General features: G+C 53.7%; 3 protein-coding genes across 4 annotated transcripts; 1 reads left to right on the forward strand and 2 right to left on the reverse strand.

Annotated features, from left to right (window-relative positions):
* Positions 1-1,430: 1,430 nt before the first annotated feature.
* NRGN (neurogranin) lies at positions 1,431-7,424 on the forward strand. 2 transcript variants are annotated; one of them, XM_042906365.1, is made up of 4 exons: positions 1,431-1,623; positions 6,133-6,359; positions 6,632-6,649; positions 7,045-7,424. In XM_042906365.1, exons 1-2 carry the CDS (start codon positions 1,609-1,611, stop codon positions 6,352-6,354), a joined length of 237 nt encoding a protein of 78 aa, XP_042762299.1. In that variant the 5' UTR covers positions 1,431-1,608; the 3' UTR covers positions 6,355-6,359; positions 6,632-6,649; positions 7,045-7,424. The 2 variants fall into 2 exon arrangements, with proteins under 2 accessions (XP_042762299.1, XP_042762300.1); XM_042906366.1 differs by lacking the exon at positions 7,045-7,424 and adding an exon at positions 6,746-7,026.
* A 113-nt stretch (positions 7,425-7,537) lies between these two features.
* Positions 7,538-13,114, reverse strand: VSIG2 (V-set and immunoglobulin domain containing 2). The gene is made up of 7 exons (XM_042906364.1): positions 13,031-13,114; positions 12,316-12,479; positions 11,296-11,503; positions 10,289-10,447; positions 9,275-9,394; positions 9,014-9,158; positions 7,538-8,310 (listed from the first exon to the last, which is right to left on the reverse strand). Exons 1-7 carry the CDS (start codon positions 13,086-13,088, stop codon positions 8,178-8,180), a joined length of 987 nt encoding a protein of 328 aa, XP_042762298.1. The 5' UTR covers positions 13,089-13,114; the 3' UTR covers positions 7,538-8,177.
* A 981-nt stretch (positions 13,115-14,095) lies between these two features.
* Positions 14,096-23,328, reverse strand: ESAM (endothelial cell adhesion molecule). Its single transcript, XM_042906661.1, has 7 exons — positions 23,107-23,328; positions 19,468-19,655; positions 17,981-18,182; positions 17,625-17,780; positions 15,560-15,682; positions 15,167-15,293; positions 14,096-14,931 (listed from the first exon to the last, which is right to left on the reverse strand). Exons 1-7 carry the CDS (start codon positions 23,174-23,176, stop codon positions 14,616-14,618), a joined length of 1,182 nt encoding a protein of 393 aa, XP_042762595.1. The 5' UTR covers positions 23,177-23,328; the 3' UTR covers positions 14,096-14,615.
* Between the last annotated feature and the right edge of the window lie 2,939 nt (positions 23,329-26,267).

Consider the following 26,267-nt stretch of genomic DNA (forward strand, 5'->3'; position numbering starts at 1 on the left):
AACCCCATTCCCATCATGAGTGGCCACCAGAATTTCCTCCCACTCATTTTCCCTTTGGCAAACAGAGCCTGTAGCCCAAACATTCAGGTAGGAAGGAAAGCATGCAACAGCTATGCTATGACTGGCCAGTGGCTGTGGATTCACTGCAGTGCTGTTTTAAGATCCCCTCTCCCAACCAGAACCACAGGGCATTTTCCCCTCCTTGCCCGCTTCAGTTATTGAGCCTGAGCAACAGCCATCCTTTCTTTCCTTCCCTCCTCTGGGAGCTTAGCTGAGAAAGACTTTCTTTCTACTTTCCTCCGAGATGGCCCACTCTATCCATTTAACAAGCCACACTGCCAGCTCCAGTACCCTGACTGGCTAGGGGACACTGGCCACCACAATCCAGTCAGGCTGCTGCTCCACAATTCTCCTCCCCTATCTCCTTTTCCCAGCCTCTCACAAAAGCCCACATCCTTCCTCCGCCACGGACCCCAAAAGACAACGATTTTTTTTATATTTCCCAATACTAGGGTTTAGGGTATTTTTCTTCCTCCCAGGCAAGGTGAGAATGGCATTTTTGTTTTATTCTGAAGCAAGATACCAAGAGGTTAGGGAGATTCTAGTATGGGAAGGGAAGGATGTTTCTCTGAAGCCAGTATCTATGCATAAATATATACATTAGATAGATGATGGATGATTGATAGGTGATAGATAGATAGATAGATAGATAGATAGATAGATAAGGATGTAATGCAACATCTCGGATAGGGTGACTACCCCTGTGTCATACGTCTGCATGCACACGTCTGCATTTATCTGCACAGCGTGTGTGTACAAGTTCTGTGCAATTATTTTTGTAGGTTGTGTCTGTAGAATCTGTTGAAGAAGTGCACATTTTAGTGAGCCCGGGCAGTATCATATATGCAGATGTGGGGCTTGTGAGCTTTTGTGTTTATGTGTGCTCATCCCCAGGTTATGTATCAACAGCTTTCTTGATTCCCTAGCAGAGTGATGATGGGACTTTTTAAACGCACGTCTTAGGGGGCTTTTTTATGAGGACTGGCGGGGGTGAGGGGAGGAGGAGTTAGAGCGAGCCATATTTGGGACTCTAGCTAAGTTGTGCAAGTGTGGGGAGGTGGGTGAGAGGTGCGTGGTTTTCTACATATGGGTGGGAGAGGTGTTGTGCCCAGATGTGAGTGTATTTGTGCCCGGGTAGCCGGGGGCCTCCTTCTGCCCGCGGCGGCATACATCTGCCTGGCAGTCTGCCGCCTCAGCAAACAAGGGGGTTGAGCTTGAGAAGCTGGGGTGTGTAGGAGGAATGGATGGAAGTGTGTAGGCGGAGGGGTTGGGGCTGGAGGGGGAGGGAGGCGGAGGGAGCAGAGAGGGGGCGTGGTCCTCCCTGCAATATCCCCGCCCGCCCTGCCCAAGGCTTATCCTGATTGGCTTCTCGACCGAAGGGCTCAGGTTACATTCGCAAGCAGAGCGGAGCGCGGGAGAGAGGACCCGAGAGCAGAGCGGCTGTTTCGACGCTGGTCAGCGGGCGCCCCAAGGCCCCAGAGTCCCCACCCAGACCCCACCCCTGCCCTGCGCCAGCCTGTGCCCCAGCCAAGGACCCCCAACACCAGCATGGACTGCTGCACCGTAAGTTAGAGGGCCGGGGGGACCGGCACTCTGCCTGATCTGGGGCAAGGGGTCCCCAAGAACCCCCCCCTCCCAGGGAGAGTAAGGGATGGAAGTGCATTTGAGGGTGCAGAAGACCCAAGAGCCATAGGGGTGCCTGCTGAGACGTGGGTGGTGGGTGGTGGAAGGCACTCGCCTGACTTGGAGCCCTAGGAAAAATGCTCCCCAACTCGCGGGGGCGTCTGGGCGCCCAGCCGCCAGGCAGCCTAGGTTGGACTGGGAACCCGGCAGGGCTCTGCAGCAAGGAAGCTGCAGGTTAGACGAGAAGAGGAACTTCCTCCAGAGAGGCGCTGTAAAGTGTAGCGAAGCTGCGGCGACTCCTTTGGGTATCCTTTCCCCCTGGCTTTTGCCCTCGCCCCGTTCCCCATCCCACTGCCACCGCCGTGGGTGGGCAGACGGGATGATCTCCATGACCCTCGTGCACTGTACAGAGCAGGATAGGACAGTCAGTTCATATCGGTTAGCTCAGTAATGATGATGGGCAGCAGAGAGCCTAGTCAGTTGGTTCTGGGGAGGGGTTGGCCCGTCCCCCATCGCCTTCTAGCCCTGGAAGGGGGCTGGGTGAAGTGACCGCGAGAGAGCCCTGCTGGCGAGGGAAGGAAGTGTCTGCAATTTGTCAGCGCCCACGGAGACCTGGATGCGGCAAGTGCCTAATGCCAAAGTAGGTTGCTGTTAAGGTGACTTGGGTATGAAGGCGCCCGGCACAGGACCTGGCTCCCTGCACACTAGAGGAATACAGTGATCATGCGTATATAAAATGTGTTTATTTTTTTTTATTTTTAATTATTATTTATTTTTAGCCCCTATCTATGGAGAAGGACCACTCCAAAGCCCTTGCGTTCTCTGTCATTCAGTCAACCTGGCTAACGATAAGGTTATGACTTTGCCTGCCCCCCACCTTCCACACTACGGCTTACAAAAGAAAAAAAAAAGTGAGGTTTGGAAGGAAAGAATAGCCCAGTTTATAAGAGGTGAGACTTCGTACCAAGAGGCAGAAAGAACTTAGGGACAAATTGTTGTGATAGTTATTATGATTTAATAATATCAGTAATATTTGTCACTTTGTGAATGTTTGCCATGTGCCTGACTTTATATTTAATCATCCCAACAACCCTATGAGGCCCTGTCCTCGATGGGCAGAGCTAAAGGACTGAGCAGGAGGCAGCCCGATTGTCAAACTGTGCAGAGGGCAAGAAAAGGGAGAAGAGGTGACAAGGGCAGAGGGCTGGGACAGGGCTGGAACTGGGCACCTTCCTACCTCATCTCCATTATGTGCAGGTGGACTCCTAGCTGGAAGGGAGCTGGGACATGGAGAGAACAGAGTGCATCTGGGGTCTAGAGGCAGGGCCCTCTTTTTTTTTTTTTTAAAGGAAGCTCTATGCCCAAGTGAGGCTTGAATTCACAACCCCCTCAAGATCAAGAATCGCATGTTCTACCCACTGAGCCAGCCAGGCACCCCAAGGCAGGAAGGACTCTCTTCATCTTTCATTCTGGGGCTCTCCTTGCTGACCATCTGACCTGGTGTTTGGGAAACACTTACTCCTGCCTTATTTCCTTCTTACCCCTTGGTAAGGAGGCTCAGACAGAAATGAGAAGAAAACCTGCCTCTTTTTTTAAGAGGCAGTGCTGTCGATTCAAATGTACCAGTTGCTGATTTACATAGTCACATATATGTGCCTTTCTTACATTCACTTAATATGAAAAGGCAAAGACATTTTTTTGGATCCCACTCCTTTCTTTTGCTTGGTCTAGTTGAACTTAGAGGTCTAGCTGAACTCATAGAAATAATTACCTGTCCTGAGGCAGTCATTAACAGCCAGGCTTCTGAATCCCATCACAATTTGTTAGCTTTGCTGGCCTCTGGTAAGTTACAAAATGTCTCCGAGGCTGTTTTTTGACCTCTGAAATGGGGATTCAGTGAGGTAATGTGTGCGAAGCACTTAGCACAGGGCCTGGCATACAATAAGCATTAGGAAGGGATAATTCTTAAAGCTTTTAGGATTTGGGACCTAAAGAAGAATTTATTCATCTAGGCTAAATTCCACTTGTGGCTGAAGAAACAGACCCTCAGGGGTGAAGGGATATGCCCACTTGGGACCAGAAGCCTTGGCTCCTGTTTTAGCCACTGGTGCACTTTGCACCTCCAGTTCCTACAGAGCTCTCAGGCACACATCATCAGATCTTGGCTTTAGAAGGCACCAGCCCAGGAACCATGACGCTTCCCAGATTCCTTTTACTCTCTCTAGCAGTTCTGCCCTGAGAATTCAGCTGGAGTGAGAGGAGGCTGATTGGGGGAGGAACAGTGTGTTGGGTGGCTTTTCCTCTTGTTCCAGGTTTCCATTCTGTATCCAGCTGGGGTGGGTAGAGACAGCAGGTTGGCCTTAACATGACTGGGGGAAGTTACTCCTTCCTCCACAGCTACTGGCCAAAGAGAGGTGGGTCAGGAATGGGTTTATGTTGTTGTTGTTGTTGTTGTTGTTGTTATCATTGTCCTCTGTTGAGGAGACACTTCACTGTTCCCTAAGGATATCCCAAGAGAGGCCTGAGCTCTAAGAATCAAGGAACCCAAAAGAGTTGTTTCTGATGACAGGTGGAGACTAAGATGTCAGAGAGAGAGGGCTAGACCTGCAGAAGACAAAAAGAGTGTCAGTCCCCTCCACAACCACACTGGCTTCTGGATAACTCCTTTTAACTGCATTTAAATCAATCGTGGGCATCTTGAGCACAAATTGCAAAACTCTGAAACCCAGGAAATGACAACAGCATTGTGAAGCATGATGAGCGGAAGCCATTTTTAAAATAGTAGAAGTCCTTAGGGGAGAGAAAAAAAGGACAATTCTTAGAAGCCAGAGGGCCAAAGCAAAAGCAAAATGCCTTTTTAACTCCATAGTAACTATCTGCATCCCAACCCACATTAATGCTGTAATGTTAACCAACAAAGGGGCACAGGGACGGAGGCCCTCTCCATTCCAGAGCCTTACCTCTAAAATCAACGCCATCTATTCCTTAACCCTTTCCACTGTCAGATAGGGCAGGTTATGGGAGACAGAAACCTGAGGTGTAGGGGTGGATGTGATTATTATAGGCGGAACCATATGAAATTGTTTTTATATGACCACTTTCGGCCTACAGAAACAACTATTTCACATAAACTTATTAATTAAAAGAATCATAGTAATAGATACTATACATTGAGTGACTAGATTGTGCCAGAAACTTTATGTGTATCATGGGGTTTATTGTTCCTCACAACCCACAGAGGCAGATGTTATATCCTGATTTCAGATGAAGGAGCTGATATGAGACATTAGAGAACTTGTCCCAAACCACACAGGTAGCAAGTGGTAGAGCTCGGGTCATTTTCTTGACGGCCTCTGCTGATTTTTATGGAATAGGGGTTAAAAATATACTCTGGACTCTGACATACAAGGGTCTAAATCATAGATACCATCTAAATCATAGTAACCATCTGTATCACCTCATGTAAGGTTTATAAACACTTAAGTCATCTGTTTTAGTAGGGGTAAACTAGGATAACAATAAAAGGTGCGTCATAGCTTTGCCAGGACTAAATAAAATAATGTCTGTAAAACACTGTGTTACTGTGCCTGGAACAAGGGAAGTGCTTAATGGGTAGCTATTGTCATAATTCCTCTCTTCTGGAGCACACAAGGCTAAGGGCTACTTGCTCCTACTCATCTTTCCTTTGCCTTTTTTTGGAGTGAAGCCTTCTCAGCTTCTTCCAGACCATCTCCTCTCTTCTGTGTTTGAGTGCCTCCTGGGGAACATTAGAAAAGGAAGAGTCCATGGCAAAGCAGTCTCTGGGCCTCTAGCCCTAGGGAGAAGGAGGCTGACTCCAGGGGCTAGCCCCACTCTCACCCTAATTCCAGCGCTGAGTCCTGGTGTGATTTTACTCAGGGAAGGGACCGGCCTGATTCTTCTACACCCTGTCCAAGGGAATCCTGGACTCCTGCAAGGAGCCTTTCTGAGCCGGAGGCACCCTCTGAGGACAAAGGGAGGGGCAGTCACGTCCACCAGTCCCTCTCATTGTTTATTTTGCTCCTCCCAGCCCACCAGCCATCAGTTCTGCAGCTCCTCAGCCCTGCTGATGGTGAAGGACCCTTCCCTCAGGGCTATCTGGCTGTCTTGTACCCCGTCCCACCGTGCACGTCTCTTTCCCGAGTTGGGAATAGGGCCGTGGCCACCTGACCCCCTGACCCTTCCTTTTTGCTTGCCGTTCCCTAGGAGGGACACACACACACACGCACACACACACACACACGCACACACACGCACACACGCACAGCCCTTCCTCAGCCCTTCTCGACGCGCCCGCAGCTCCCCTCTCTGCGCTTCCCACTCGTGCGTCTCCCTCGTCTCAGCCCCGCAAGGCTCTACTCCTACCCTACCCTCGCGCGGGGTCTCGGCCCAGTCACCCCACAAGTACCCCCTGCCCCGCCCCGCCCCCAGGAGAGCGCGTGCTCCAAGCCGGACGACGACATTCTAGACATCCCGCTGGACGATCCTGGCGCCAACGCGGCCGCTGCCAAAATCCAGGCGAGTTTCCGGGGCCACATGGCAAGGAAGAAGATAAAGAGCGGAGAGCGCGGCCGGAAGGGCCCGGGCCACGGGGGAACGGGCGGAGCTGGGGGCGCCCGGGGAGGCGCGGGCGGCGGCCCCAGCGGAGACTAGGCCAGGTGAGGCGGGCGGGGCGCGGCGGGCCGCAGGGTTCCCCTTTCCCAAGCCCGGGACCTGCTGCGAGCGGCCCCGCTCCCCACCCCCCACCCCGGGAAAGAGTGCGGACTCAGGGCGTGCAGCGGGTGGAGAGGTGGAGAGGGAGCTAAGGGTGGGGAACTTACCCCCGGGACGTGAGGTGGGTGGCTGGGAGGAGGCTGAAGGTGCTGCGGGCTCCGAGAGCTCACCTGTTCCTCTCTCTCCTCCCTCCCTCCTGCCCCGCCCTGGACCGAAGAACTGAGCATTTTCAAAGGTAATGAATACGACTCGGAAACGGGTGGGAGGCCTGAGTGGGAGAAAAGGACCCAATCGTCCACCCTTCCCTCTGCCCGCCCTCACCCCCTCCCAGCCTGAGGGTTTCCTGATCCATCTGGACGCCTGAGGCTGCGACAGGGACACGCCTGGACCTATACAGAACCGCAGCCACCCCCATTTGGCTGCACAAACCCGGCCTGAGGCTATAAACACACTGAGGCGCACGCACGCCCTGGCCGCTGGCTTATTTCAGCTCAGTGACTCGGGTTGGGGGTTCTGGGTGACTGGGGTCCCCTGGCCCTTCCCGCCCTTTTGTCCTGGTTCGGGAAGGGAGAAGGAAGAAGGAGAGGAAGCACCGGTGAGGGCAGGTGCTCAGACCTTCTCTGTCCTCAGTTGCCAGGAGAGACGGATGGCGCGTCCCCTTCGCAGTGATGAGACTTCCCTGCCGTGTTTGTGATCCTCTCCTTTCCACCAACCTGCCAGCTTCAGGAGCCCTCCCTGCGTCCCCAGAGACTCCCACTCCCAGGCAGGCTCCATCGAGGAGTCGCTAAGTCTGTGCCCTTTTAGTTAGTCCTCCAGTCTAGAATGGTCCCCATTCGCCCTTTCTTCTCACCCTAGCCCCAAACCCTGCGCTCCCACATCTTCCTTCTTTTGCTTCTCGCCCACCTCCGCCAGCACCCCGCATGCAGCTCTGCCTCCGCAGTCTCTGCGCACTTCCCTGCGCGCACTGCGGGGGGCGCCCTAAGCGTCGCCCAAGTATACTCACTTAAAAAGAAAAAACAAAAAAACAGTCCTTTCGTTCTGTGCGCAGCTGAAGGGGGCGCTCTGCGTCTCTGTGCTGTTCGCGCCCCAGCCTAGCCCCAGAATTTTGGCTCTGGGGCGAGGAGAGAGGGGAAGAGGGTTTTCATGGTGCCGGATGCCTCTTGCTCTGATCGTAAGGGAAGTACCTATTTCGCACCTATAACCCCACGCCTGCCTGTAATCTGCTTCCCCGCCCCACCCCCCCAGCGCACCCCGAGAGCCGCCTCTCCAGCTCTCACCTTGTTTATGCAAACGCCGAGCGCCTGGGAGGCTCGGTAGGAGGAGTCTGCCGCGGCCCCGCCCCCGCCCCTGCTAGCCCTGCCCCCGCCGGGCTCCTGGGGTTGTGGCCCGAAGGATTTTTATCTCCGTGTGTGCATGTGACCGTGCTGGGTTGGAATGTGAACAATAAAGAGGAATGTCCAAGTATTCAGAGGGTGCCAGAGGGGAGGGAGTTTGGGTGCATAAGGCCACCACCTGAAGCTTGGGCAAATTTCACTTGATCAAACCAAAAAGTGGAGGTGAGCAAAGGGGAAGAGGACCTCTGTTAAAACCTACTCCCTTGGAGCCAAACTTCCCACCTACAGCATCACCTCTAGGACTCCCAGCCCATTCCGTCTCTTACTGGTGAAAAGGAATTTGCTATGCCGGCAGAAAGAAGAGGGAGACCATATGATACCCAAAGGCTTTAATTCTTGATATTCCCCTTCAAGGACAGGGGGGAGAAATCAGACAACCATAGGGAGCTTGGACTTGGTGGTCGTCACACTGCTGGAAGAGGGGGTTCTCTGCAGGAGCCCTTTGCTAGAATCTGGTCTCACAGAAGTTTGCTCAGAAATCCCAGGAGCAATGGCATCCTCCCTGGTAGATATAAGCAAATTTTTAGTGAAGGCTGGCGGCATCCCTCAGAGGTCTCCGCCCCCCATCCCATCCTCTAACCTGAGGACTTCACATTTTTACTGTGCATGAGAATCATCTGTGGAATTTTGGCTGAAATGAAGATTCCAGGTCCATCACCCTCGCCCCCACAGATTCTGCTTCAGGAGGGATAGGAAGCAGCCTGAATCTGAATGTTTAACAAGCTCCTGGTATGTTCTGTCCAGGTAATCTGAGGACCACACTCTGAGAACTAGCGCTCTGATCACTATTCAGGACCCAAAGGTTGACAAGCTAAAGCGGTTGACACAGGCAGCTTTTGCCTCTCCTTTCCTTACTACCCCCACACAGAAAAACTGAACTCAGCTGAGGGCTCAGGGCAAATCCAACTCCTGCCATCCACATCCTGTAGATATGTATGAAAAGGCCTCAAAAACTGAAAATTCTATGAAGTGTGAGGAGGTTGAGGGAAGCCATGAACCAAGTCCCCCACCCTGCACACTGCTCACACACAGATGCATTTGCTGTACTGCCCCCCCCACACACACACACCAAATCCCAGAGCTGAACAGCACTCCTTACCCCCCAAACACCCCTAAAGATGTCAGAGTTTGAGGGCTGGAGTCACCCACTCATAACCTAAGCCCTTTTCTCCCTTTCTGTACCCTCCCCCAGCCCTCCAGCTCACCGAATGTCACTGCCCCCATATGTCTCCTTGGGCCTCTTCCTCCTGTCTTTCTGGAACCTTATCAGGCAGAATGCAGCAACTGACAACAACAGCACGCCCAGGAGCACCCCAATCAGAGCCCCAGCCACTCGGCCTTTGGATGGGTCTAAGGAGACACAGGAAGCTCAGAGCAGCAGACCTTCCTTGGCCCCTCCCCAGATAGTTCCATGCAACCTCTCCAACCCAGACCTGCCAGCTGGGCCTCTGCCCAGTGTCCCCTACCAGTCACAGAGAGGGTCAGCTCACAGGATGCACTGCCCATCTGGTTGGTGGCCACACAGCGGTAGGTGCCCGAATAGGTCAGGGACAGATTGGTGAGAATGAGTTGGCCAGACACCTCATCTAGAGGGTAAGGAGGAAGCCTTCCATCATTCATTTGAATCACAGTGAGCACCTACTAAGATGAAAGCAAATTTCACTACCTCCTTACAACAATCCTGTCAAGAAGGGGCTAACCTCATTTATTAAAAGTGGGGAAGCCGGCTCAGAGAAGGAAAGTAACTGTCTAAGGTGACCCAGAAAGTGCCAAAGCCACTGCCACTTCTGTGTTCTTTCCACTCTACACAGCTGCCTTTTCAGAGGATGGGGAGAAGGCAAGGAATTGGGGAGGGATGCTTACTAGCTGATGTCAGGTTTCTGGTTGGAGTGGGGGGGAAGTCTTGATTGTTAGAAGCTATAGCCTCTGGGGTGACTCAGCTCACCCAAATGTCTTCCTAAGCTTTTTACTTTCCCTTTAGAAGGCAGAGCATACACCAGATGATCTGGAAGGTTCTCTGGATCCATAAAGGAGTTGGCTGGGGCTGGGGCTAGAGCAAGCATGAGGAGGCTGAGAAGCCAAGGCTCTTACCCAATTATATGTTTCCTCCAAAGAAACTGACTGTGATTCAAGCCAGTCCATGCTACTCTGCCTCAGTTTCCTCTCTAGGAAGTTTGGCAATGATTCATGACCCTTAAGAAATCCCCAAAAGTGGGAATCTTATGCCCCCTGCCTTCCACTCTCTTCTAAGATATCAGGAATACGTTTAAGTTAAAAAATGCTCCCAGGACCGTAGAGCCACAGGTTGCAGGAAGATAGACAGGAGGGAGCAATACAGGACACCAAGAAAGATGCAGGGAAAGGTATAGCAATTTGTCTCCTACCCACAGGCATGGAATTGATAGTGTGGGTATATGGAGTCTAGAGACAGATTTGCCCCAGTCTTGAGTCCTCTCTTCCCAGATGTTCTGGGCCCTTACCTTGCACCATGCTGCCAAGAGAAGGTGTAGGGGAAGATCCAAGGCGTACCCAGTTGTACACTGGCCTGGGGGCTCCCTGGGAAGAACTGCATTTCAGTGCAGCAGAGCCCCCCACAGAGGTCTGACCACTCTTACTGCACAAGGGACTACTGGGAGGCACTGCAAAAATCACAGAAAGTACCTTAGCAATCTTTTAGCCTCACTCCCATTAAATGCTAGAATTCCTGCTCCAATGCTCCTACCAAATAGTAGTCCACTTCTGTTCACATTCCACTGCATCCCCAGGAAATGATTCCCACTATTGGAAGTTCTGATTGTTAGCAAATTCTTCCTCATACTGAGCCAAAATCTGTGTTAATATACCATCCACCCATTTGGTCCTAATTTCTGCCCTCCAGGCCCACAAAGAGAAATGAAAAATCTCTCTTCCACAAGACAACCCTTCAGATATTTGAATGCTGTTGTTATACACCTCCTAAACCTTCGCTTTTCCATCTAGATATCCCCAGCCTCTTTAATAGTTTCTGTTTGCTCATCCATGAGCAGGCTCTAGGTTGGAGTAAGATGGAAACTCTGAGCACAAAGTTGCTGCTTTGTGAGAGGGGCCCTTGTTCCTTTAGTGGCCACTCTCCTTCTCTGCCACTCACCTAAGGAGAGAAAGAATCTGGGCTACAAATGAGACATTCTCTCAAAGATAGAGTTGTTGGGGCCATGACTCAGATCCCTATGTATGGGAAGGGCTTTCTCTCTCATGAATCTTTTTTTTCTAGGGGCCGAGGGAGGAGTCGTTCTTCAAGGAGGGTGGGGCAGGAGTAGGATCATCTAGATTAGAAGACTTTGGGAAGGAGGCATTTTCCCTTGGGGTCCCCAGTGCAGTTGTATGCTTGGGCTGGAAATCGAGATATGGGGTGGGGAAGGGGGGTGGTAGAGAGATTTAGCAGATTTAGCAGGGCCACTGCAATCTTTCGTGGTACATGGGTGTCTGGTAGGTCCCCAGCCGGCCTTACCCAGCACAGTAAGGTTGATTAGCCCCAACCCATTTGTGTAGAAATCTGGTGGGTTATTAACTTGGCAGAGGTAGGTTCCAGTATCCGAGGGGTGGACGTCAGTCAGTTTCAGGGTGGCTACCCCTCCTGTGGGGGGGTTCTGAAACAGGCTGGCCCTCTTTGCCTGAGAACCAGTTGGATACAGATGGCCATTGGTGAAGTACAGGATCTGGGGAGAAGCAAAAGACACACATGGGTGCCTTTTTCTGCCTGGTGTCAACTCTACAGTCCTTTCTCCAAAACAAAGAGGCCCCTCCTTTAGGGGCACCTGGGTGGCTCAGTCAGTTGAGCTTCTGACTCTCCATCTCGGTTCAGGTCATGATCTTGAGGTTGGTGGGATTGAGTCCCGCATCCGGCTCTGTGCTGACAGCCTGAAACCTGCTTGGGATTCTTTCTCTCCCTCTCCCTCCCCACCTCTCAAAATAAATAAATAAACTTAAAAAAAAAAAAAAAAAGAGGCCCTTCCTTTACATCAGACAGGGAAACTGATGCTCTGGAGTCAGAACCAGCAAGGTCTATCTGTCCCCAAATAGCATCCCTTCCTAGGTGCTACTTGAGCTAGATTTATTGCTTTCAGCTAAGCATGGCTCTTGATGGGGAGAGAGGGTTGGGGAATTAATGCAAATATTCCTGGAAGGGGCATCGTTTGATCCTACTAACAGTCTCCAGAGCTTAGCCTCAATGGGTTTATTAACGGAAACTGGGACTGCGCTAGAATAGGGGAGTTGCACGTCGGAGCTAGGAGAGAGGAGGCCGGATACACAGAGCCATATACGGGATACAGGGTCGTGCAGGCTGTGGTCCTAAGAAGATCTAGAAAGAGTCCACTCATGTTTTCCTCGGAGCACACTGATCCCCAAACGCACCCTCTCTGACCCCGCTCCCTCATCCTGGGTGGGCCCTCTGTACCAGCCCCTCCCAGCCAACCCCACCAAGAGGCAGGAGGGCCGCCCCGCTCGAGCGCAATTGCTCTCAACTCACGGGATGGGACGCAGAGAGGGGCTTCCCCGGCGGCACAAAGCTCCACTCCAGGGCGAAGCTGTCTCCCACCGACGTGCTGTAGCTGCAGGTCAGCTCGGCGGTCTTGCCCACGGGGGTGCTCAGGGGCTCGGCGGGCACCTTCACCTCCACGGCTACCCCGGGGTCTGGGGGACGCAGAGGGAGGCCGGCGGGAGGAGCGCTCGACGGCGCCAGGTCCGGGGTTGGGGTGGGGCGGAGGCCCGGCGCCAAATCCCGGCGGTCTGAGGGTCCGGCCCCACCTTCGGCTCCCGAGGCCGAGGCTGGGGGCTCCCTCCCTCCTGCGGAGCTCACCTACCTCCCCGCAACCCATCCCTTCTCGAAACCTGAGGTTTCCGGGAGGGAGGAGCACACACCCCAGCCGGTTTTTTTGTGGGTAAAAGGACTGAGACTGGGTCAGGTACGCGGGTGTGTTTGCCAGAGAAAGGAAAACAATGGTCGGGTGGTGGTTAGACCCTCCCGGGGAGACCCAACTTGCCTGCCCGCCTGCGCTTGCGCGCCTGTGGCCCTCGCCACAGGCCTCCGACGCCCTCTCCCGGCCTCGCCCCCGCCGTCCCGAGCCCCCTCCTCCCAGCCCGACCAGCAGAACTGAGCAGGCCCCAGGAGCCTGGAGGTCAGGCCTCGCCCCCCCCCCCCCCACCCCAGCTTTGACCGCGGTCCCTCCGAGCCGCCTCCTCACCCAGGCAAGCGAAGCCCAGCAGGGCCCCACAGAGCAACAGCCCAGAAAGCCGGGCCATGGCCGAGTCCTGCCTTACAGCCGTCTATGGGTTGGTCTGGGCGTCTGGGTCTGGTGGGGAGGGAAGGCAGCACCCACAGGGCAGCCTCCTCGAGCTGGGCAGGAGCGAGACTGGCTATCTCAGAGCAAACAAGGGGAGAGGCCTGTGCCCTCAGGTAAAGAAATGCTCCTCCCTCCTCTAGGCCCAATACTGGAATCATTCTAGCCATGCTCCTTTTTTCTGTCCTCTTTCCCCCCAGCTAATGAAGCTGTCAGGCTCTGGGACAAGGGCTGGGCTTGGGTGGGCACCCAAGGGGAAGGGGTCGGAACTGGAGCTCTCTGTAGGCAAATGGTCACCCTGGAAGAAGAGGGGGGCATTCTGATAACAAACGACATCACCGCTTTGGGGCCTCACCCCAAGCATGAGACCTGGGTAGAACAGAAGACCCTTTCTGATCCCTTCAGAGATGCCTATTCCTTCCAAGCCCTTCTTCTTTTCTCTGAGATCCCTTCTTTGGCACCTGTATCACCACTTGCTGTGAGGTAGAAGTCTCCGTGGAAACTAGAGCCACGTCCCCACTCCCAGAGCCACTCCATTTCAGGGGCAAAGAAGTCTTGGAGGAGAGACCCCACTCTTGATAGGAAAGGGTGTGGCAGAATTGGGGCACCTGCCTGTACCATGTCCAGCTTTCCCCCACTACCAGGGGGTCACTGTTGGCTGGGCAAGGAGATGTGTTTGTTAAGGACTCAGTGGTCTGGGACAAAGAGGCATAAGTCAGGTGATTCTTCCCACCGCTTAAGAAGAAGCTGGAGATTAAGAGCACCACACCCCAAGCCTTGGGAACTCAAGCTCTAGCAGACAGGGCACCAAATTTCATCCCCTTACCCCCCAGAGTGGATTAGGATCTTCCCAGCCTCAGGCTTCTGGGGCCTTCCCCCAGCCACCTGATAGCAAATGACCCTTTTAAAGATTCTGGGAAGCTGTGTGGAGAAGCGCTCTTGGGTTTGAAAAGGCAATTTGAGTCTCACTTTCCATACAAACACAGTGCATCTTTATTAAAATTTGCAAAATAAAAACAAAAACAGACATTTCAAGTTAGTTTAAAAAATACCTTCTCTATCCCCTGCCCCAGCAAAACCCAGCCAAGCCAGCAGGACAGGTTATCTGAATGCAGGGAGCTGGCTCAGGAGTGAAGGGTGATGTTAGATGGGGTGGAGTACAGATCAAGGGGGCCTGGAGGACTCCCTGACTGGCAGTCCCCACCAGGGCCCCAGTGGGCAGGTAGCCAACCTCAGCAGCATTCACTAGAGCCACTGAGAGAACTGGGCAAGGGGGCGGACGCTCTTCATAATCTGAGGTCCACTTCCCCTTCTACCTCCTGAAAATTTGAGTCTTAACTGAGACTCAGTTTTCCCATAGGAAAGAAAGGTGGGGGCAGAGGACTGGAGGTCTAGAAGATGGTCTCCCAAGACTCAGTCCTCTGTACTAGGGGTGACCGCTAGAAGAAGGGGATAAACCAGATAGCTTAGCTGACAAGTGGCTGGACCATCACACCAGAGACCCAGCCTGACTCTGGGCGGGCACCATTACGGGGACAGCACCCATGCGGCTCAGAGTGGAGGAAGACACCCCACCAGGGCTGGGGGATGTTGGCTGAGGGTGGGCCCCATCTGTCCTGAGCAGCCTGGGTGAGGGCCGCACCTGACTGGAAAGGCTGGGTGTGGGGGTCAGTGCACCAGGCCTGGGAGGACCTTGGGGTTGCCGGAGGGCTCGTGCTGAGGTGACAGATGAAAGGGTCCCGTTCTTGGAGATTGTGTCTGAGCCCTTGGGCCAGGGCAGGGTCGGGGGAGCAATGGCGTCCTCCCTAGTCATCAAAGAAGCAATAAGATGTCAGAAGCTGGATGGGGGAAGAGGGGGGATTTCTACCTGCTTTGTCTTACTCCCCCCTCACACACCAGTTCACTCTCCTCTCCCTTAAAATCCCCCAATGGAATGATGTTTCAGTCACTGCCCACCTTTCCTTTAGATGACAGCTGCCTGAACTCCCAGCTGAGGGAAGCTAGGAGAACCCCATTGGGACAGAGACTGGGGACACTTACTTAATGTCATTGGCCGGCTCCTCTAGGGCCTTGCTCCGGCGATGGTACAAGAGGACCAGCCCAGCGAGCAGTCCTAGTCCAACCAGAGTGCCTACAACAGCTCCAGCAACAACAGCAGGCCCTGGCCCTGGGGAGACCTTGGTGTCAGAGGGAGATCCCCAGCCGTTCTCCACTCCCTCCAATCCCACTACCCCACTGCCACCATTAACAGTTTTTCTCTTTTTCCATGTTAAGAAGAGGGGTTGACTGTCAGCAGGAAATGGTCAGCCAGCCAGTGACCAAACATTTGTACAAACATTTGACCAGGACAAGCAGACAGGCCTCCTCTCCTCTTGCAGCCCCACCCCCACCAGTGACCAATCTTCTCCTTAACCACACTTACCCCTCACTGACCTGTGCTCACTTCCAAGGTCACATTGCACTGGGCACTGCCCACCTCATTGTGGGCCTTGCAGATATAGACTCCGGACATGGAACTGGAAAGGTTTGTGAGGCTTAAAGACCCCCGGATGGCATCTGTGGACACAATTTGACCATCAGTCCAGGGACCTTCTTTCCCACTGAAAAATTCTGCCCCTTCCAGGATGCCCTCTTTGATTCTCTGGGAGACTCATGGTGGGAAAAGTTGTGACCGCCATGCTGAGTTCTCCCCCCACGTACAAAGCTGCTAGCTCCATGCCCCTCTCCATTTCTTCTGCCCAGTGTCCCCAACTGAAATCTAAAAAGATTTAAGGAGGAATTGATGCCCAGAGAAACCCAAATATCAGTTTTACTTCTGTTCCAGATTGGCGGTGTGGTGAAAAAGAAAATATTAGGCTAGGAATCAGAAAACCTGAGCTCCAGAATAGGCCATGTGACTTTAAACAAGTTACTTCCTCTTCCTGGGGCCCAATTTCTTCATCTATAAAATGGGGTAATATGACCTCCATGATGGCATTAAAAGGATTATATGAAATAATTATTATAACAGTTAAAGTTTATTGGTTGCTTACTCTATGCCAGAGACTAAGTCCCTTATGTGTACAAACTTGTGAAAATTTCACAACAAACCTATGAGATAAACACTGTTTAAAAAAAAAAAAACAACACAACTTTTGGGAAGCCTGGGGGGCTGGGTCGGTGTGTGTCTGACCTCGATTTTAACTCAGGTCTTGATCCCAGGGTCTTGGGATTGAGCCCGCTCAGTGTGGAGCCTGCTCAAGATTCCCTCTCTCCCTCTGCCCCTCCTCCCCTCTGTAAAATTTAAAAAAAAAAAAAAAAAAGTAGCTTAAAAAATAAATATATTTTTATATATTTATAAACCCATTATAAAATTGGTCAAATGAAAAGTAGAAAAAGGGACAAATTGAAAACTCATATACCCGCTACTTAGATTCAACAATTGCTAACATTTTGCTATATTTATTTCATTTCTCTTTTCATGAGATTTTTTTAAATTTTTTTAATGTTTATTTATTTTTGAGAGAAAGAGAGACAGAGCATGAGCGAGGAAGGGGCAGAGAGAGAAGGAGACAGAGAATCAATCCTAAGCAGGCTCTAGGCTCTGAGCTGGGAACCCACACACTGTGAGATCATGACCTGAGCCCAAGTTGGACACTTAACCAACTGAGCCACCCAGGAGCCCCAAAGAATTTTTGTGAGACATTTAAAAATAAGCACTTCAGCATGAATCTCCAAAAAATAAGGACCCTGACCACATAACTACAATACCATTGCCACACCCAATAAATTAATAGTTCTCTAAAAGAATGATCTAATACCTAATAATAACTATCTAATTATCCATATCGAAAACGTTCCAATTGTCCCCAAATATGTTTTGTAGCTGGTGTGTTCAAATCAGGGCTGTGATATCCCCATTTTACAAATGAGGAAATGGAGGGGCATCTGGATGGCTCAGTTGGTTAAGCGTCTGACTTCGGGTCAGGTCATGATCTCATGGTTTGTGAGTTCGAGCCCTGTGTTGGGCTCTGTGCTGACAGCTGGGAGCCTGGATGGAGACTGCTTCAGATTCTGTCTCCCTCTCTCTCTGCCCCTCCCCCTTCCTCTGCCCCTCCCTCCCTCTCTCTGCCCCTCTTTCTCTCTCTCTGACCCTCCCCCACTCACACTCTCTCTCTCTCTCCCTCAAAAAGAAACAGTAAAAATTTTGAAAATAAAAATAAATAAATGAGGAAATGGAAGCACAGAGTCACACAGCTAGTCAATGGCCGGGCTGGAATTCGAATGCAGATCATCTGCTCTAGACCCTCTTCAGTAACAAAAGTACATAGCATGCAGAAGCCCTGAACACAGTGCCTGCATCTGGTGGGCCATCTTTTTCCACCCTTCTCCCCACGTCCTCCTCCACCCCAGTACCTGGCAGCATTGCCTCCCCTTTTCACAACCACCCCCTCCCCTGGTACCTCTCATCCTTCCCTGCCCCAGCCACACACTCATTTGTCTCCAGAAGTTCCCTCACCTAAAACTGGTGCAAAGAAAACCTGGGCGGATGGGGGTGCCCGCTCCCACTGGTATTGGGCAGCTGGCTTACTCCTGGGGGACTGGCAGCTCAGGGTCACGTTGGTCCCCACACGGGCCACACCCAGGAGACGGCAGGACGGAGGAGCTGGAGGAACTAAAGCAGGGAGACAGGTTAAAAATTCAATCCCCAGGAACCAACAGACCCCCACCTCCACCACCTCCTACACTCCCCGCCTCCCTCTTCTGTCACTCCATCTGCCCTCCTCCAACCTTTACAGGCAGCCTTTTGGGAGAGACCTGCCTGACCTCCCTGGGGGCTGGGGCGGTATTGCAAAGTGTGTGCTTCACACTTACCCAGCACACTGAGTTCTAAAGTTTTGCTGCTGTGGCTCCCATTTATGCCTCGATGGTCTTGCACATTCACAGAGCAGCGGTAGGACCCAGAGTCTTTCTCCTGGAGGCCCTGCAGCCGCAGCGACACGTTGTGGGAGGGCATGGAGTAGACCAGGGATACCCCAGGTTTGCTTGTCATGGTCTTGCTGATGTACGCCAACACCTGGTGTGGGGTACGACGCCTCCCGGTTATCACATGTATGCACTGTGCCCGCGGGCTCAGCCAATCCCCTCCCCCACACTGGCAGTCTTCAAGTGCTCCTCCCCTGCACCCATCCCCTCGAACCTGTACCAGCTCCCCATTCACCCTGTTCCCCCCTAGCCACCCTCACTGGCCCTGGGTCCTCTTTACCATGACGCTTCTTGATCCCCTGTGCCTTGTCTCTTTATCTCCCACTTGGGGTGTTTAGAAAGGTGGTATAATGGGTGAGGGATAATGTAAACAGGGGGTATTTATGAAAGAAACTTAGAATTCAGGGATAGATCCAGGATTTTTTTTTTAACGTTTATTTATTTTTGAGACAGAGAGAGACAGAGCATGAACAGGGGAGGGGCAGAGAGAGAGGGAGACACAGAATCTGAAGCAGGCTCCAGGCTCTGAGCTGTCAGCACAGAGCCCGACGCGGGGCTCGAACCCATGGACCGTGAGATCATGACCTGAGCCGAAGTCGGACGCTTAACCGACCAAGCCACCCAGGCGCCCCGATCCAGGATTTTTTAAATATCTTTTTTTAATCTTCTTTTTCTTGAAGATGTCCCCCCTTCCCTATGTATAAGTTCAGGCCCTGCAAAACTTACATCTACCCCTGTAATCTCAATTTCTGTCACACATACCCCCTATTTATCAAATGACTTCTAGAACATACTTTTCAGAGCCTAGGGAGGAGCTCATGCAAATAGGGGGCTCTGAAAATGACATTTCATTGGCTTCTGAGTAAATCTGCCTCTGAGAATAGGTCTGAGGTTAGGAGATGGAGGGGGGGTGGGGCAGGAGCCTACCGCTTGCCTCTCAAAGGAGTGTATGAAGGGGCAGCAGGACAGATAATCACGTGGGAAGAGAAGTGGCCTGTGACAGTGTCCAAAGCACAGAGAAGATGAAAATAGGGTGATGCTCAGCTTTTTAAAATGATGTAATACTTGCCCTAACCCTTCCTCCCTCCTCAAACCCCAATCCTCACTGCCCCTCCTCAAAGCAAAGCAAAGCAAAATGCCTTTCCACTTTCCAGTGTTTCGTGTGCTGGATTTCTAGGGAAAACTGGGGACAAGAAAATTCTTTGGGGCAGCCTCCAAGCTCAGAACAAAAACTGAGCCCATGAGGGACCGTGTATTTTCCTGAAACTCCTTCCCTGTCCCCCATTCCCTGGCCACCCTCCTGTTCTCCTCAGTTCTTCCCTGCCCTCAGTCACAGGGTGTAGCCAGCCTCTGGCTGAGATGCTTTGCTCCCTCACCTGGTTCAGATCCTTCCCTTCTTGTTCCAAGAACCACATCACAGCGAGCAACTCCCACGTCTGGCCGGAGGACACCTGCCCTTGCAGGGTGTACCACACCGGGAGCACTACTTCTGCTCCTTCCACCGCCTTCAGCTTGGTGAGGCCAGCGGGCACGTGGAGCTCCAGCTGGGCCTGCGAGGGGGACGCTGGGGACAAGAGCCACAGGTGTGAGCACGGAGGGCTGGCTTCCCACTCTGCCTGAGGGCCCTGCCCAAGGCAGCAGAGGAGAGGACAAACCTTGCAAGATCCCACACTGCCCAGGGACGGCAGACCTAGTGTCCTGCTTTGGGATTTTATCAGACCTTATTCTCCACAACCTCAGCTCCTGGGTTCATAACAGGGTTAGGGACACATTTCTGTGCATTTATTGATATCCAGATTTCAGAGCACCAGGAAGAGGGGGCAGATTTCCAGTGGGGAGGGGAAGACATCTGAGAGGAAGGGTAGGTTTAACACTTTTCATCTACACTCTGCATAGCCCACTTGCTCCCCCAATTTCCCTGGGCTAGAATGGGTCTCGATGCTGCTGAGGGTCGCCAGCGATGCGCAGAGGGGGTTGGAAGGCCTGCCGGTTACCGATTAACCCGCGCGGCTCCTTCTGATCTAGCGCTCCACCTGGCCCACTGACGGTAGTGCTCCCCAGGCCCCCAGGCTCAGTCCCGACCCAGGGACTTCCCCAGGAAAGCGGAGAGTTGAGAACCCAGAAGGGGGCCCTTTTTGGGTCCAGGCGATCCGGACGGGTCCTGTGAGGTTACAGGAACTCTTGGCAGAGCGGGAACACGCATGATGGTCCCCTGATAATCAAGTACAAAACTTATGTCTGCTTGCGTATGGAGTTCAGGCGGTGGACTGGGGTGTCAGTTTCAAGGAGAGGACAATGGAATCTATGCTTGCACGATGGCGTCCAGAAACATTCACGTTCTGCCCTTCAGAGGCAATGGGCAGTATCTGCCCTTCAGAGAGGCAATGGAGCAGCCCAATGCTAAACCCTTCCGGGGGCGGGCGAATAACCTCGGGCTTGTACCCGACCAGGCCTGAGGATGCTGGCCACCGTAGTCCTTGGCCTCAGCACTCTGCATTGGAATCTGAGACGCCATCTCTACATGGTGACCAGGCGGCCAAGGCGCGGACAGAGGCCGCACGCAGGCCCGGCTTTCCGCCCTCCAGGAGCAGGCCCTAAAGGCCTCTAAGGGCCAGGCGCAGATCCGGCCAGGATGCGCGCCACCCCCACGGCTTTCCGGCTGTGCGTCTTTACAGAACCCCCGGCCCTATTCCTTGGCCTTCGCCGCACCCCCCTTATCCATTTCCTGGCGGGTCCCCGCGGGCCGGGCGGGAAACTTGTGCCCGGTGATAAGGCAGAAGACAATGACGGAGGCGCAGCTAGACCGGAGGCTCTAGAGGCGAAAACAACCTCTGCCTCAAGGAGCCCGACCCCCCTGGGGACCTGGCCCGCTGCTCGGCCGAGCGGGGAGGCCGGGGACGCCGGGAGGCCTTCGGGCAGTGCCGGATCTTCCCTGGCCTTTCTGGAGCACACTCCCGAGAGACCACAAACGTTTCCCCTTGGGAACCCTGCCTGGGTCCCGGGAGAGGCAAGAGCTTCTTCGCCACAGGCGACCCCGACGTCCTCCCCCAGGTCCTGCATTTATCCTACCACTTTGCAAAAGGAAGACTAGGGGTGGTAAAAGATAGTGATGGACACACTGGGGTCTGGGCACATGCCCCTGTCAGAAACCAATGGCTGAAGGGGGCCCGAGGCTTCCCTGCCCTCGGGTCTGGGTGCCCGCTGCAGCAGAAACCCCTTTCGCTCACAAGGTCCGTGGTGCCCTGGGGAGAGGACACTGGAGTAGTGGGTCTGAGTGCAGGACACAGGGGCACCCCAAGAAAGGGACCCTTCTGGCCCACTCTGAGACCAGAGTGAGAGAGCAGGCAAGGGCGTAAAGAGCACAAAAATGGGCCCGCTCCCGGGGCTACTATTTTTAGTCTCCCTTTCTCTGAGAAACTCCCCCCGCCGGCTTCTCACGCCCCAGGGGCAGCAGCGCAGAACCGCGGAGGAGCGCGGAACAGACTGGCCTCCGGGAGAGCCCAGTGCAGCCTAGCCCAGCAGAGTGGATGCCTGCCCCAAGCGCCCGGTGGCGGCCAGAGTGCCATTAACTCTAGAGCAGCCACGGAGAGGTCAGCAGCCCTCCTGCAGTGGCCTGCTAGGGACGTTGAGCCTGGGCTGTCCTGTAAAAACTGGGGTTCAAAGTTAGGATAGAAAACGAAGATGTTACAGGAGAGATGTAGACCAGGCCCAAGCAATGAACTTGGACTTTTCTCTTCCCTTGCTTCCCAAATGCCCAGCAGGGAGATGGGGGAAACGCAGAAGGGGAAAGGGGCATTGAGGTTGACCTTGGGAGAAGGGACCTGAGAAGTTAAGAGATCCTGGAGTAGGCCCACGAAGCCTAGAGGGGCAGAAAGATGTTCCATCTTCAGTGCGGCCGGTGGGCTGCTCTAGAGCACTCTTTGTCTGGGGACCCACTTCATGTCCCCACACCTTGCAGCACAAAGCTAAAGGGGGCATGGGTGAGCATTAGGTGTTCCCATCTGAGACCCCATCACTGTGACTGAATTGCACTCCATAGCTCTCTGCATCTGGTGACTTCCAAAGTGAGAGAAATAAGGGGTTAAAGTTGACCTTGACAAACTCACCCTTCACCCTATTTGGGATCCTTGAAAAGAGATGGCAAGAAAGCCTTGGAGTAAGTGAAAGGAGTTTAGAATGGGCTTAGTTCATGATGGGTCCTTTTCCCTCCAGATGTAGGAATGGAAGCCCTCAACACTCCTTAGGCACTTGCTCCAAGGAGGCACCCTTCCTCTCTGACTCTTTGAGGAACTTCCTCTCTATTTCCTTTGTCCCTTTGGCTCTGGGAACCAATGGGGGTGGTGGACCTCTTGGGGGGGGGGTCACAATTCTGCTCCTCTAGGCATTCAAACCCCTCCCCCATTTCCTGTGTCCCAAGTGACCTCACGGTCATGCTTTTGGGGCACCTCCCTTTATTCCCAGGGCAGGAAGCAGGAGGGGGCTAGAGAGAGGATCTGGGCCGGGGAATTGACACGAAGTGCGTTTGTTAAGCCTGGGATCCAGGGAATTCCTGGGGGTTCTTGCACATCAGCTTGTGTGGGGGGTGGGGGATATGAGGGGGGCTGGAGTTAAGTCCTTAAGCTCTTTAGCCAGTGTCTCATCTAGTAGCTCAGTTCATCCGGCTCTGCTGGGTGGAGGTGGGGAGTACGCATGAGGAATGTTCCCATATCTCCGGTAGAGGTCTACCCAGCTAGATGCCCTGCCCCTCTCCCCTACTACACACACACCGCACCCAAAGCGGTAGCTGTCGAGGACGACACGGAGACAGAAGTCAATACCAGCCAGCGATGCCCTCGCTGGGTGCGGAGAGGGCGGAGGAGTGTGTGGGGAGGAGGACGAGAGTCAGAGGCGGGAGTCCCCTTCCATCCAGTTCCTCACCAGTGCCCCAAACCACCTCCCTCGGGGGCTGTATTCATCCCATTTCCCATCTCAAGTTACCCCCCCCCCCCCCCCCCCCGGTCCCGGGTGGCACTCACCGAGGGTACTCAGCCCCAGGAACAAAAACCGCAGCAAGTTGGTCGCTGGGGACCTGGGCAGGGAAACCATGGCCCCCCTTCCTGGCCCCGACGGAGTCAGGGGCGCCGGCTCCGGGACTCAGCGACCGACAGGTGCTAAGGCGGCTCCGCAGCTGGGGCGGACGCGGGAGCCCGGCCACTGACACCAAGGGCGGCTCTAGCCGGAGTCTGTGCGCGCGTGTCCAGCCGGCGGGGTGGGGACCGACGGGGACAGGGGGGCGGGGCGTCCGGAGGGGGCGGAGAGGTCGCGGTCTCCCCGGGCGGGGCGTGCGGGTGACCCTCCGCGGGCGGGGGTTGGGGAGGGCTCCCGCGCTCCGACGGCCGGACCTAGCGGCCTCCGCCCAGGCAGAACGCAGGGTGGGGTCGGGTAAGTGGCGGTGTCCCCACAGCCCCCACAGCCGGCCGGGGGCCAGGGGAGACGGGAAGGTCCCGAACTGCCACACTGGGGCCATGCCCTACCCCCTCCGCTCGCTTGGGGTGGGAACGGAAGACGGGGAAGGGAGGGAGGTCTGGGGATCCTCCGACGTCCAGGAGCCACCCGCACGCCTGACACCGTAGCCGGCCTGGGCTCTGGCTCCGGGCTTGGGGGGACCGCGTCCTCGGCCTAAGCCGGACAGCCTTCCTGGAGGAAGAGGGGAGCCGCGTTGTCCCGGAGCCACTGCGCTTCCGAAGTGTGTGGGGCGGAGCGGCGGGAAGGGGCGCGGTTCTCCCGCTCGCAACAGCTGCTTTCCTCGGAGCCGGGCGGGGAAGAGATGCGGCCGCCCCGCCTCCACCCTGCCTCGCAGGGGCCCCCCGCAGCTGCCACCCGGCAGGCCTAGGGCCGCGCCCGCAGGTGCGCGCGGGGACCGTCTGCACCTGCGGGCGGCGAAGAGAGGCGCTCTCCGCAGGTCCTCGGAGACCCCCCCCCTAAAACCCAGCCCTCAAGGTGACCGGGTCTTGTGCCCCACACCCCTAGCATGGAAAGGACTGGAGCAATGCTGAGCAGGAAACTGAGGAAACAGGAGCTCGGTTCCCAGCTCCTCACCTCCAGCCAGAATGGTTTATAGGCCTTACGCTGACTGGGGAGGAAGGAGCAGCTGTGGGAAGGTAAACTGGACAAAGTCCCCCCATTTCTTTATCCTTGTATCTTCACTGTCCCTTATCCGTCATCGTGCCGGCTCTGATCCTTTAATTCCCGGGACTAGATCGCGTTCGCTGCGAATTTAATTTAACCGTTCCGCCCCCCACACTCTCGCCCCTCCGCCGGGTCTGTCCAGAGGCACCTCTGCGCCCTCTGGCGGCCGCAGCTCCCTTACAGAAGGGGACGCACCTGTTCTAGCTTCTCTGTCCAGCAGCCAAAATACGGATGCTTCAAACATCCGGGCACAGCTTAACCGCCGAGCAAAGGTCACCGGGGGCAGAAAGCATAACAAAGAATCCTTGGCGCTGCCTGCTCCGAGTGGCAGTGGACTGGGAAGAAAAGCAGTCAGGGCTCCGATTCCATTTACTCCACATACAGTTCTGCACTGTTTTAACACCGAGTGTGGTCCTTGTGCTTGCACGGCACAAGATCTTTTTGTACACAGTGCCCCACAGACCCTTTCAGATGCCTCTTCCTAGCGTGACTTTGCTGGCTGCTCTTCAAATACCTGCCATGCAGTGGCTTTGAGCAATGCCTATGCAAACACCAGACCGCTCATGTAACCCCTGGAATCTAATACTTGGCAGCTCAGCGGCAGCAAAGGCAACAGAAATAGATTACTGCCAGTCTCATACCTTTATTCGAGGACCTACAAGCTTAGACTGTCAAGGTGTTTTGTGTGTGTGTGTGTGTGTGTGTGTGTGTGTGTGTGTGTACTAGGGGAGGGGGCTGTTGGTTTGGTTTTTCTATTCTATCACACTCAAATTTTCCTTTAGTTTACACTGCAAACCAGCTCCTGTAAACATTCCTCCTTCATTTCCACACCAGGGTTAATGTACCCCTAATAAGTAACTCCCTCCAAGAAAGTACAAAGTCTTTTGGCTGCATCTCAGGAACGCCAAAGCAACCAATTTCGCAGGCTGTGCTCATACCTATCAAGTGCTATATTAGAGCCTCAATATACACACTCTCTGTAGCCAACTTTTCCTTTGGAATTTAGATCCCAAATAACTTGCAACATCAGAAGTAAAGCTGCAACCAAAGATGTGTAGGCAGTGAAAATCTCCATGTGACACAGGGGCAGTCCTGTGAGGACTCTTTCACCGCCCTTGACCCCAACCAAAACATTTCCCCCTGGAACGCCTATTCCAACCACTTCTTTCTGCTGACCCTGAGCCAGTCAAAGTGACAGCAGTTAGCAGAGCAGCTCTATTCCTTTCTGAAAGTGCCAAGATGCATTTTGGGACGAACCCTATTCTCTACCCTTGTGTAAAATGAGAATGTTGGCAGATAACCCGTGAGTGACCTGAAGCCTGCTTCCACAAACATGTTGCATGCAAGAGCTAAGTTCATAGTTTCGTATTTAAGAGACGTGCAGGTCACCAGTATTTCTTCCAATTATACCTCATATCTCAAAGTATCTTCTCATGCTGATTCTTATGTCTGAACATAGGGTCTCCGTCCCCCTTGACTCATTATAAGGCTTCATTAAAGCCCCCTCACCCCCCCCCCCCCGTTTTATTTTGCAAAGCTCATATAGTTATCTGATTCCCTGCTATCCTCTCTTCTAGATTGTTCTGGACAAAGAAACTAGATATTCAGTTAACAGCAGCTACTTTCTTTCCAAGCGTCCATTTCCCAGTGTTCAGTTTTGTCCTCTTGCTGCTACGGCTCATCCGTCCGAAGCCAAATGGTGAAAACATACTGGATCCTGGATCCAGTCTTGGCCATCTTCTTCGTGCTCCTCACAGTGGTCTAGTAGTGCCCCATTCTCAGTAATGTTAGGTCAGTCTGAAACATCCTCACTAAACGTTCCCCAAATGATCTGCCCCAGCTAAGTAACTAAACAGCAGCAGGAAGTGGGATAGAGTGGAAAAAATGCATGAAGCACATTGGTTTGGGGGTTTGTCAGTGGCAAAGTTTCGGGGATACCGTGTGGTACTCTGGAAATGCATTTTCCTGCAGCACTTAGCGCTGAAATATTAAGAAATTACTGCTATAA

The sequence above is a fragment of the Panthera leo genome, chromosome D1, assembly GCF_018350215.1.
Source record: "Panthera leo isolate Ple1 chromosome D1, P.leo_Ple1_pat1.1, whole genome shotgun sequence".
NCBI lineage: Eukaryota > Metazoa > Chordata > Mammalia > Carnivora > Felidae > Panthera > Panthera leo.

Excerpts from the sequence above, each read along its gene's own strand:
- VSIG2 (XM_042906364.1), bottom strand. The coding sequence starts at position 13,088 with ATGGCCCGGCTTTCTGGGCTGTTGCTCTGTGGGGCCCTGCTGGGCTTC. Across the intron at positions 12,480-13,030 it reads GCTGGGCTTCGCTTGCCTGG|ACCCCGGGGTAGCCGTGGAG; the intron begins GTGAGGAGGCGG and ends TGCGTCCCCCAG. Across the intron at positions 9,159-9,274 it reads GCTGACCCTCTCTGTGACTG|ACCCATCCAAAGGCCGAGTG; the intron begins GTAGGGGACACT and ends GTGTCTCCTTAG.
- ESAM (XM_042906661.1), bottom strand. The coding sequence starts at position 23,176 with ATGGTTTCCCTGCCCAGGTCCCCAGCGACCAACTTGCTGCGGTTTTTG. Across the intron at positions 17,781-17,980 it reads TTTAGAACTCAGTGTGCTGG|TTCCTCCAGCTCCTCCGTCC; the intron begins GTAAGTGTGAAG and ends TCCCTGCTTTAG. Across the intron at positions 15,294-15,559 it reads GACCTTGGAAGTGAGCACAG|GGCCAGGGCCTGCTGTTGTT; the intron begins GTCAGTGAGGGG and ends AGGTCTCCCCAG.